The sequence below is a fragment of the Tenrec ecaudatus genome, chromosome 11 (assembly GCF_050624435.1).
Source record: "Tenrec ecaudatus isolate mTenEca1 chromosome 11, mTenEca1.hap1, whole genome shotgun sequence".
Taxonomy (NCBI): domain Eukaryota; kingdom Metazoa; phylum Chordata; class Mammalia; order Afrosoricida; family Tenrecidae; genus Tenrec; species Tenrec ecaudatus.
Window position 1 is genome coordinate 7,350,452 of NC_134540.1, and position 12,443 is coordinate 7,362,894.

At 49.9% G+C, this 12,443-nt stretch overlaps 1 protein-coding gene across 2 annotated transcripts in view; it reads right to left on the reverse strand.

Annotated features, from left to right (window-relative positions):
- The window catches only part of LOC142461636 (phospholipid-transporting ATPase IB), a 481,622-nt gene that overhangs the window by 216,850 nt on the left and 252,329 nt on the right, over nt 1-12,443 (reverse strand). For both annotated transcript variants that reach the window (XM_075563588.1, XM_075563587.1), the window contains exons 25-26: nt 11,872-12,055; nt 7,153-7,263 (exon numbers count right to left, since the gene is read on the reverse strand). In XM_075563588.1, the coding sequence (XP_075419703.1) occupies nt 7,153-7,263; nt 11,872-12,055 (295 nt within the window). The remainder of the gene's footprint in view (nt 1-7,152; nt 7,264-11,871; nt 12,056-12,443) is intronic.

Consider the following 12,443-nt stretch of genomic DNA (forward strand, 5'->3'; position numbering starts at 1 on the left):
TTCTTTCTGGTTGTTATGTATCAGGGCTGTGGCACTCTGGCATCGCAGAGTAGGGCTGGGGCATGATAGTTATTGTTTACTAGGGATACGCCATTCTCATCATCCTCTGCTAGTACTATAGTGCATTCTGGCCATTCGAGACGTAACATTCCAGCCATCGTCTACTAGGGCTGCGGCTTTGTGGTGCTATCCTATTAGGGGGCTGTGCACCCCGGTCCTAATCTCCTAAGGCTGTGACAGCTGGGCACCGTGTTTCAGGGCTACGGCATCTTGACCGTCATATCCCAGGGCTGTGGTGCTCTAATCATCATCTGTTAGAGCTGTGCCATCCTGGCCATCGTGGACGAGGTCTATGACACGACAGGCTAGTCATTACCTACTAGGGCTGAGATACTCTCAAGTCACCCTGTACTAGGGCTGTGACATCCTGGTCATCATTTACGAGGGCTGTGACATAATAATCATTACCCAGTAGGCTGTGACATTCTAGTAGGCTGTCACTGACTACTAGGACTCTGATATTCTAGCCATCGTCTGCTTGGGTTGTGACATTATGATCCTCATTGTCTAGGGCTGTGAAAAGATAGTCAGCATATACGAGGGGCATGACATTGTCTAATCTTTGTCTACAAGGGCTGTGACATTCCGGTCACCCTTGCTTCGGCTGTGGATTCTAGTCATCAGCATTTATTAGGGTTTATGACATTCTAGCCTTTGCCTACCAGACAAACACAGAAAGTCGCCTCGCAATCTCATATGATAACAATGCAGGTTTAATTCATAGAACTGTATGCATATAAAAGATGAATCTTTTTTTTTTAGTTCCTCGCGGTCTGATCTAAAAGATGAATCTTAATGTGTGTTAATTATTCCTAAATAAAGCTGACAGAAGAAAGGGCTTCTCTGGGAGTCCGGTGTAGTGTTGATGGGGTTCCAACCGCAGAGGGAGAAGAAGTGACCAGAGGACAGGGTTTGGGAATTTCCCAGAAAGCAATGAAGAACACCGAAGGGATATAAGACTGGGCATGGCATGCATTCCCTCATTCACTGCTAACACTTCAGCAGAATGAGGGAAACATTGGGTTGTTAACCACAGGCTGGTGGTTCTAACCCGCCGGCCACTCCTTGGAAGAATGACGAGGCTGTCTGCACCCATGAAGGTGTATAGTCTCAGAACTGCCAGATACGATGGGATGAGTTGGGATTGACCTGATGGCAATGGGTTTGGTTCCGGGTTTATATTCTGTTCTACTCTTATAGGGTTGCCATGAGTTATGATCAACTCAACAGCAATAGGCTCATGTCAGACACAGTGCCAGGCACTGGAGCTGATCAAATACATGCGTTAGGAATCTCCCTCTGCCTGTTGTTACAGATGGTCGAAGAAGACAAAGTTGCAACGTTCGTAGTCACCCAGATAAAGAAACATAAAGCAAAACAAAACGAAACAAATTCACTGCCATTGAGGCGATGCCAATTCATACCAACCCTATAGTACAGGGTAGAGCTGCCCCTGTGAGTTTCTGAGACTGTAACTCTTCATGGGAGTGGCAAGCCCTGTTTTCCTGCCAATTACCCAGCTGAAATGTACTAAATTACAACAGAGGCAGTAGCGAGTGAGAACAAAGGTGAGGTGTATTTTCACTTCTACACATTAACGGAGCCGCTATGAAACCATCGACACCATCATCTTGTTTCCTCCGCCCCCACCCCCCCATCATGTACAGTCCTTGGGTTGAGCAACTTCATTTTCTCTTATTTTTGCCTGAACAAATTTGACCTGGTATACTCAAACAGGCAACCAAGGTCTGCTAGCAACAGAACCCTAATGTAAGAATAAAAATGCACAAAACAGCCTGTGCTGTGTTCAAGGCACTGTGGTGAAGGGTCGTATTAGACCAGTAGCTTTCTGGTGAGCTATTAGTGGGTGGCATCAGGGAAGGCTGGTGTTCTCCAGGGCCGGTTGTTGGTGAAGCTGGAGAGGACTTTAGAGTTATCCTTACAGGAACGGTGGGGTAGACCGTAATGAATCGCACTATAAAATACCACGCAATGGATCTTCTATAGGCAGCGAATAGGCTCCGATACACACTGTTAAGTAAAATACGAATAGCTGACCAGGGTGCACAGCATGCTGGGTTTATGCAAAAACAGCCATTTGTTTGTATTTGTCCCCAAACCACCATTGCCAAAGCCATTGCCTTCAAGTTGATTCCAACTCATAGCGGAACCACTGTGTCTCCAAGACCAGGAATCTTTACAGGAGCAGACAGCGCCGTCTTCCTTGTGCACAGTTGGCTGATGGGTTTGAGCCATCGAGCATGTGGTTAGCAGCCCAAGGCTTTCCACACAATACCACCAGGACTCCTGACTTTCAGACAGCAGAATAAATGCACAGAAAATGGGGAGAAATGGAACCTATACAATGGGAAGGGGAAGATGGGAAGGTCGGGTTCAGAGTAGAGGGCCCATTCATTCTGTGTGTGGTCCACATGGCCATAAGAATAGAGCTACATGTAAGAAAATACGGCACAGAGGGATATGTGCTGAGTTGCCAACAGAAAGGCCAGCAGTTCAAACCCACCAGTTTCTCTGCAAGAGAAAGATGAGGCTTTCTACTTCTGTACAGATCGACACTCTCAGAAACCCACAGGGGAAGTTCTAGTTTGTACTATTGGGTTGCCATGAGCCAGAACTGACTCAATGGCAGTGAGTCTGGGTTTGGGCTTATAAGAAAATGTATCCATGTATAAGGAACTATATCCCTGGATGAGAAAATCCAGTTTTAAAGGCTAGTATGGCCAGTGAGTAGATGAAATCACAAGTCTACAGCTCTTGCATACATTTGTTATGGACAATTCAAAGAACTTCATGATCCTCCCCCTAACAATGGCTTAGACCACAAGGCATGTTTGTGTGCATGAGTGCAAGTAATTTTACTAATTTGCCAAATAGTTATTAGGTTGTAGGTTTTGAGTAACTAAGAATAAAAGTAATAGCTTGGTGGTCACTTGCACCCCAAATAATAACATAACAAACCCACAGCCATTGAGCTGATTCTGACTCATATTAATCTTAATCTTATATGGGGTTTGTGAAGGTATAAATCTTTATGGTAAGAAATGGTCTCATTTTTTCCCCCACTGGATGATTGATGAGTCTTCCCAGTGCTTAACCCACAGAGCCACCAGATGGCATTTAAGATGAGAGTACAATGGGGCTTCCAAAAGTTCATGAACAAATGGGACTAAAAGATTATAGATCGCCCCACCCCCAGGGACCTTTTTGAAGCCCTCGTGGATGGATCTTCCATTGCAACCTTCAAAGAAATGAATACAATTATTCCCACTGACATTATTAATACGGAATCGCTATGAGCCAACATCAACCCATGACACTGTTCATCTTCTCGGCTATTAAGTAATTCATCATCATATTACTTTTAGAAAAACGAAAGCACACTTTGCAGATGAGCAACCCTCACAGCTGAAAAGCCACCAAAATAGCACACCAGCAGTCCTTTCCTGGGTTAAATGTGACATGGGAAGTGCATGCTGATGGCACAGCTGTTCCCTGGCGACAGCAGACATGTCTGAGTGATCCCCTGGACAGCCTGGCTTCAGTCAAGATGTTCCTTGCTTAGTTTTCACATTAATCTCTCCCGGGAGTACTGCATCATGCTGGATTAAATAGAGGGCACGGACAAAGAGGGAGACCCTGCAGGAGATGGACTGACGCCACGGCTGTAAGCAAGGGCTCCGGGGTCCCCACAATTGGAAGGAGGGTGCCTGGCGGGGTTTGCTCTGTTGTCCGTGGGGTCCTGAGAGCAGAACCGACTCTTTGGAGTGGGAGCCTCGTCGACGGGGCCGAACGGCCACAGCCGAACGTCTACGTAGAGAATGGCGCACAGCGCAATGGGAATTCCCATCCAACAAAGAATGTTTTGAAAAGGATGTTTACGGAAGTCTAGCTTCACAACTATGTGTAGCTACAATGGGAAGATTAGTTTGAGGGACTCAAATGGCACTTTCAGGGCCTGCTTCCAAATAGTTGTCTGTTCTGATTTCTTCCCCAGACAGACTAAGAGTGTCCTCTTCTCAGCCTCACCCCAGTGGAAATGAAGGAGGAGGGAAAACAGGCCAGATAGTAAGTGTTAATGAGCCAAAAAGGGTCCCCAGGGAAGCTCTGGGAAGATACGGGGTTGGGAGCGTCATGGGGAATGTCTCGATAAGGAGTCTAAACTATCTGTAATTTGCTGATTGTGAGGAAAACCAGATGATTAAGAGACCTTGTGAGATCAACAGCCATGGTAGCTTCACATGCATTCCACATCTGGGGGAGACACAGAGGAACGGGGATTCCAGCATCTCTTCATTTTAAGCCAGCACACTAGTTGCCTACGACCCCAAGTGACATTGCGGAGCTGCTCTTATCATAGACACAAACCACAAGGGAGGGGGCGGGGGCATATTTCTTCAAGTGCCCCGTGGGAAATAGAACAATGCATGAGATAAACAACAGAAACATGGGTGAAGGGAGACAGGGGATGGCATAAGATATGAAAATAACAATGATGTATAATGTATCAAGGGTTCATGAGGATGGGAGGGTGGGGGAGGGAGGGAAAAAAGAAGAGCTGATACCAAGGGCTCAAGTAGAAAGAAAATGCTCTTAAGATGATGATGGCAACGTACGCATAAATGTGATTGGTACCACTGATGTATGGACTGTTATCAGGGCTGTAAGAGCCCCAATAAAATGATTTTAAAAAGAAAGAAGGCAGAAAACCAAACAAACTCCTTATCAAGTAATCTGCTGACGTTCATATCTGAAGTCGATTTGGATACGTGATCTGTGGGCACATGCCATCTAAGCGAGGACCCCACTTTCTTTGAGTAATGGAGGCTGGCAGGACACTTCACACGCGGAGGCTTTCTTTCGAATCGGGAAGAACAGATTCATGTTCAGGATTTCAACCAGATCTTTATTAACGGCTTGTCAAATTCTTCAAGCGTAGCAACCCGTGTGGTAAGCAGGGCTGCCGTGCCCCACCGTGCCCCACTGTGCCCTGCCGTGCCCCACCGTGCCCATGTGTGAGGACCAGGGAGGACATCCTCTGTGCAGGGCATCCAGCCCAGCAGGTGTGTGGGCTTTGCATAAATCATTGGGCTTCCTGTCACTCGAGGGTTTGGGAAACAAAGGCTACACCTCAGCCCCTGTTTGCCTCTTTGGCTGGGTAGGCTGTGCAGGGAATAAACTGGCCATGGAGGCAAGCCAGCCTGAAGTCATCCAGATATGGGAGGAATAGAATCGCCCAGCTTGTTGAACTTGCGTAACTCCACAGGGAAGAGGGGTCAATGTGCTAAGGACGACTCATCACCACTACATTAGCAGTCCACCTGTAAAGATCTGAACTGTGCGTCTTAGCGACCCCCCTCAAATCTAAGCCAGAGTTATTATTTTGGCCAAGATTTGACAAATAAGACAGGAGACAACTCCTCAGACAACAAGACTTCAGGCCGAATCAAAAGGATTTCTCCAGGAAGGGACCACTTGCTTCCTACTCTTCCTAGATAGAAGCTGTCCTGAAATCCATGCATCAGTTACGTTGGCTCCAGGAACCACACCTTCACAGAAAACATGTCCTTAAACAAGAGAACGATGGCAAGAGATTGGAAAGTGCTCAAACGCCCATCAGTGGAAGAATGGATAACGAGATGTGGCAGACACATGGTGGAGCAGTCGGCACCATCAAAAAACAGCGGTGAAACCACAAAGCACCTCACAACATGGACGGGCCTCAAGAACACGTGCTGAGGGAAGCCAGTCAATCACAGAAAGCCAAATACTGTGTGAGACCGGTACTTTAAGGATAAAATGCAAGACAAAGGCTTGCAGACGGAAGGGAATAGATTGCGGAGGGGCCCTGGTGGCGTAGTGGTTACGCGTTGGGCTGTTAAGTGCAAGGCCAGCAGTTCAAAACCACCGTGCTTTGTACCCCTCTACAGAGTTACACTCTCGGAAACCCACAGGGGCAGTTGCACTCTGTCCTGCTGGGTCACTGTGAGTCAGAAGCCACTCTATGGCAGTGAGTTTGGTTTTGAGAGAGGAGGGGAGGGAAGGCAAGTTTTAGGAAACTGAAGCGATGGACGAGAAGGTTGTGGGGCACGGACTTGGGTGAAAAGGAGGATACAGAACCCTAAGTGGGGAAAAGGGAAATCAGGGGAGGGGAGAATGCAGGGTGGGGGGTTTGATAAGTGATTTGACCTGTTGAATGGAGAGGTGGCGGTTCGAAATGTGAACCGGTCACCTAATTCAATCAAAAGTTCAGGTGAAGAAAGATAACAAGGTAGTTGGGGAGGATGATCCTTCTGCTCTAGACCCCATAATGCCCTTTCCATTCGGTGTCCACGCCTTCTCTTCCGCTCCCTCGAACTGAATCAGCTCCTTCAAAGACAGGTTGACTGCAGACTCTGAGCTCGCTCTAATAAGGAAGCTTTCGGCGTCCCTGAGGAATGCAACACAAACCGGGGTCTGTTCACTGTGTGGGCGCTGTTGAGTTGATTGGGCTCATAACAACTCCACGGGACAGGGCAACAACGTCCCTCCCACAGCGTTTCCAAGGCTAGAGTCTTTACAGGAAGAGACTGCCGAGTGGTTTCTCCCATGGAGTGGCTGGTGGTTTCAAATGGCCACGGCCACTGAAGCTGTTGGACTCAGAGCCACGTGTGTTCTCTTGAAAAGTCAAAATTCAAAACAACTGGGTTGCCTAGAGTCCTCTCGGTGCCCACAGGAGGGTATGCACACCTTCCGCGCAGATTCTGTGAGCAGGAAGATGTCAGGGAAGGCGACGACCGACGGCTAAGAGGGCTGCCACGGAGGAGCCCTGCCATCCGGGGAGTCTTTATCCACCTACCAGGAGCTGCAGACTTCTGGCGCCGGGGCTTCAGGACGGAGACCTGGACTGGGAAGCACACCTAGCTTCAAAGGTGACTATTTTCATCCCAGGTTCAATAAAATCACAATAGCACCCTTGGGGAAAAAAACTCTATTCAACAAACTCCTTACTTGAAATTTCCTGAAACAAGTCCTTGGAAAAAGACTCTTTCATACAGTTAAAAACAACAAGCAAGCAAACGAAGCTGCTCTTACCTCAATGATGTACAACACCACATTCTTGTAGAAGCAGTACAGAATGCACTTGGTGACTCGGTTGTAGCTCCAGGCGCCATGGACCAGGAGAAGCTTCTCCAGGTAGGAAAACTGAGGGAAAAACAACAGCCGAAGTTTAGAAGAGTCTGGCAGTGACTGGAAACCAGACCATCCTCTTCCCAACACTGTAAACTTCAGGGACCCCATGTGAGTTGAAGATGACCGAGAAGGTAGGTGGACAAAACTAGTGTCTACAGGCAATCAAGACAAGCATACAAGGAGCAGCTTTCAGGGCTGCTGAGAACAACTAGCCAAAGAGAAGATGGACAATGTAATTGTTAATCGGAGCAGAGAGCCCAGTCTTTCTCCCTTGGCACTACTGGTGGTTTTGAACTGCCAACCATGCAGACCACAGTCCAAAGTGGAACCACTATACCACCAGGGCTTCTGTTAAGAAGCTAGGGGTAAAAATGGTACTCTCCAGCAGAGAGCACCAAGCAGAGGGCGCCGGTACCTGCAAGGCCTCTACATGGACAAGGCAGGAAGCACAGGGAGCTGTCAGCCCAGCGGCGGATCAGCTCACATGGCAGCCAGGACGGAAATGTTTTCCCCAGGACGAGTCAATGTATTTAACCTCTTTTCTGCCTCAGTCTATAACCCTACAGGGCATGTTCTCTAAACCTCAACTACAAACATATTGGCATGCCAACAACAGATTGGGGATGAAGATGCTAGCTATAAGGAGTGCTAAGCATCCCCACTGGGCAAAAGAGTTCTTCCAAGTGCTGCCACTGTTAGCTGAATCATGGATGTTGTTGCTGACGCTCCCCGCCGTCAGCAGCCGGCGCATGGGGGTCCTGTGCACGTGGAAGGACATGCTGCCCCATCCCTGTACCACTCCGCCCTTGGTGGGGGATCAGATCCATAAAGGTTTCCCTGGCTGATTTTGAGAAGTGGAGCACCAGCCTCTTCTTCCTAGTTGGCCTTAGTCTGGAAGCTTCTCTGAACTCGGTTCAGCATCACAGCAACATATAAACCTCCACTGACAGACAGGTGATAGTCATGCATGAGGTGGATCGACCTGGACTTGAACCAGGGTCTCCTGCACGGGAGGTGAGAAAGCTAGTACTGAACCATGCTGCCTCATAGGAATTACTGTGCCCCTGCTCTTACGAACCACTGGCCCTGAGTCCATTCTGACTCGGCAGGATGACATTGAACTGCTCCGGAGGGTTTCCAAGGCTGTCAGTCTGGACAGAAACATCCAGTAGCTTCTTTCTCCCAAGCAGTAGCCATTGGACTCCAACCAACAGACTTGAAGCTGGCAGCCCACTGTTTAGACCACTGAGCCACCAGGGCTCCTAGCAGCGACGGTGCTGCCGCTACTGTTAGGTGCCACCGAGTGGACACTGACTCATGGAGACATGTCAACGGAACCACACACTGCCCATTCCTGCGCCATCCTCACAATCGTTCCCGTGTTTGCACCCAGCTGTGGCCACCGCTGCGTCCATCTGTCTCGTGGAGTCTTCTGTTCGTCTGTGTCTCCACTTTACCAAGCGCAGTGTCCTTTTCCAGGGACAGGCCTCTCCCGACAACATGTGCAAAGGATGTGAGCTGAAGAGTCACCACCCGTGCCTCTAAGGAGCACTCTGGTTGGACTCCCCCTTCTTCTGGAAATCCACGGTGCCTTCAAGATTCTTCGCCAGCACCGTTGATCAAATGCCCGGATCCTTCTCTGCTCTTCCTTATCCAGTGCCCAGCTTCCGCATGCATCTAAGACCACTGCAAAGACCACGAGCCGGCTCTGGTGGGCCTTCGTCCCGAAAGGGACTTCTTTGCTCTTGGACACGCTGAAGAGATCTGGAGCCGCAGATCTGCCCAGTGCAGCACGGTGGGTGTTGAATTTCTTGGTGGCTGCTTCGGCGAGCACTGATTGAGAACCCACACAAAGGAAATCCTTGACAACTTCGATCCTTTCCCCCTTTACCGTGATGGGACCTATTGGTCCAGTTGTGAGGATTGGGGTCTCCTTTACACTGCAATCTACATCGAAGTCTGAGTTCTTGACCTTCCTCAGCAAGTGTTCCACATCTTCAGTGCTTTCAGCAAGCAAGGCGGTGTCACCTGCATGGTGCAGGTTGCTAATCCTCCCATTCGGATGCCGTGTTCTTCTTCATAGAGCCCAGTCTCTGCTCCACACGGTCCAGCTTAGTTAGTGCAGAGGGCGTGCATGACGGGGTGTGGTAGTTACATAACCTGGTGTCAAGGAGACTCTTAAGAGTGAAGGGGTGGAGTGCAGCCTATCCATCAGGTCACAGCTTGAGGACCTTATTTGGAGGCGCTACGGAGATAAACAGCTCACTGGAGGCCAGACCCACACTCTCTGCTTCGTCTTCCTGTTGACAAGATACATGGAGCTACACTGATGGAGCCAGAGCCCTGGAGTTGAAGGAGCTACATGGAGACCCACGCCAGCGCTGAGATGCTTCCACTGCCACTGGATCCACTAGGCCAGTGGTTCTCAACCTTCCTAATGCCGCAACCCTTTAATTCAGTTCCTCATGTTGTGGTGACCCCCCACCATAAAATTATTTTTGTTGCTACTTCATAACTGTAATTTTTCTACTGTTATGAAATGGGTGACCCCTGTGAAAGGGTCGTTTGACCCCCAAAGGATGGCGACTCACAGGTTGAGAACCACTGCACTAGACTTTCCACCCACTGGCCTGCGGTCTTCCTGCATTCAGCGTCATTGCATGTGTTGCGTGAGTCTGGAGAGGAATTTATAGATTGGTATCAGACAGATGGGCTAATATCAGACTTATGGACTTGGTTGGGATGTTTTCTTAATATACGAGAACTCTTTGAAATAAAGTTCTCGTTACACACATCTGAGTGTCTCTGGATTTGTTTCTCTAGTCCACCTGCACTAACACATGGGGTGAGGGGTGTGAAGGCCCAGGGAAGAACACCACTCTGGAATCATGTGGTTCAGCCTAGTCATCAAAAGCCACAACCAGGAGACGACAAAGACCGGCCACTAGTTCCTTGGGCCAAGGCAATGATAATACTGGAGGGGTGAACAACACAAAGCAAGCACCCCCAGAAACCAACGAGGGCTACCCAACCCTGCCCCCTCCGTGCTCCACCCTTCTGGGAGCCTTTCCATTGACAGCGCTGGACGGCCCTTTAGCACTCAGTCCCAATAAGGAAGTTCCATGGAAACTCCCTTCCCTGGACATTCGGGAGGAAAAGACAGGCAAATATTTTCCTGGAACTCCTAGGAAACCTCCCCGGATCCCACGCAGCCGCAAGACGCTGTAACTCAAGTATTTAATAATGCTGGGCGGACAACACAGGGAGCTTCTGACTCACTGCAGGAAGCACAGGTCCCAGGGGCGGAGGACCAGTTGCATGGGGAAAGGGAGCAGGCAGGTGTGCGGGGCTACACCTGCTCATGGCCTCTCTCTGACACACACACACACACACACACACACGTGCGTGCCCAGACCCCAGCCCCCACCTTCTGATGCCTGCAGGCAGGTCACCCGATTGGGGGTTGTGGGGGAAAGAGGCCCAGTGTTCCTGCCTGTGTCACCTGAACTCTTTCTCCTGCTTCTTTCAGGACCGACCTTGAGAATGAATGAGAAAGCAACAAGGGGAGATGCCAGATTCTCCTCAGAGTCACTAGGAGTTTGGAGTGCCTCAGCTGGTGCGTGCACAGAGCCAGGGTGGGTGCGAGGAGGTGAAGGGGATGCTGCGACAGGAGTCCATGTGGGTGTCTTCCTGCTGTAGCTGGGAGGTGGTGGATGGAGGTAGAAGCTATGGAGGACCAGCCTAGAGATTGGGCATGTGGCTCTTGAACTTGACTTTAACTTGAACGTTTTATATTCCTGTGATTAAGGCAGTGGGTTCTTGAGAAGCCCGGGTGCCACTGGAGGGGCACGAGGCAGCGCTGCCTGAGCGGTCAAAGGTTTGGCACAAGGTAACTGCACCTTGCCCTGTGGGAGTCTGGCCGTAGTGGGCGCTGTGGTTAAGTGAATGACTGCTAGTTCAGAAGTCGGCAGTTGGCAGCCACCAGCCACCCAGGAGGATAAAGATTGGGCGTTCCGATGCTATCACGATGGTCAAACCAAAAATCAATCTCACTGTCACGGAGCCAATTCTGACTATGCTTCTACTGCAGTGTGTGTGTGTGTGTGTGTGTGTGTGTGTGTGTGTGTGTGTGTGTGTGGTGTTAGGACATCATTGGCTCCGTCTACAAATCCTTGTTATGTTCCTGATATTGCTGCTAGTTGCTTTTGAGTCAGTTCTGTTGATAATGATCCTGTCTTACCAAACCAAACCAAACCAAACTCACTGCCAGTGAGCCGGTTCCATCTCATAGTGACCTTATAGGGCAGGGTGGACCTGCCTCTGTGGTTTTCTGGGCTGTCACTCTTTATGAGCGTAGAAAGCCTCATCTTTCTCTCTTGTAGTATCTGGTGGTTTTGATCTCCTGGCCTCTAGGTTGGCAGCCCAAAGCATAACCACTATGCCACCAGGGCTCCTGCAGGACCTCTAAAATGCAACTCAACCTGAAAAACAGACAAACCAAAACGTGCTGGTGGCCCCAGCTAGATGTCTCAAGAAAGATGGTAGTCCCTTGTGATGGGGCAGAAAGCTCACCCTAGGCCTCTGGCCCCAGTTCAGTTCTTCTAGCAGGATAAGCCTTACCTGCGCGATGGCGTAATCGGAGTTGTTGGTAGCCTGCATTCCCTCGTTCCCGCTGATGCCCACGCCCACGTGGGCTGTCTGGATCATCCCCACATCATTGGCCCCATCCCCGATGGCGAGCGTGATGGCCTTCACCCTCTTCTTCACCACGTCAACTATCTCAGACTTCTGCAGGGGAGACACTCTGAAAGAGAAGAACCGGGGGACACAGCTGTCATCTTCATGGAGCTGCTTTCCAAGGGGCAGCGGGCTGGACCATCTCCAGACTCCCTACCTGCCCTTGATGCTCTCGTGGGCCCAGGAAGCACCCAGGAAGCGGGAGCTTGTGGCTTTCAAGCGCACGCCAACGCCACCGATGAGATGCACAACTGGAAGCTGAGTTGAAACCCAGCCCGTTTGTCGGCAGCTTTCTGGGTGGAAAGCCGGAAGGAGCGCCCTCAAGGAGGCCCGTTTGGGGTTGGTTGATCAACTAGGCACTCCAGGGACTTGCCTGGGAAGCCAACTGTTGTGGCGGGGAACGGAACTTGGCAGGACTCGGGAAGGGCTGGAGATGGAGCAAAGGAAGGCGCTCC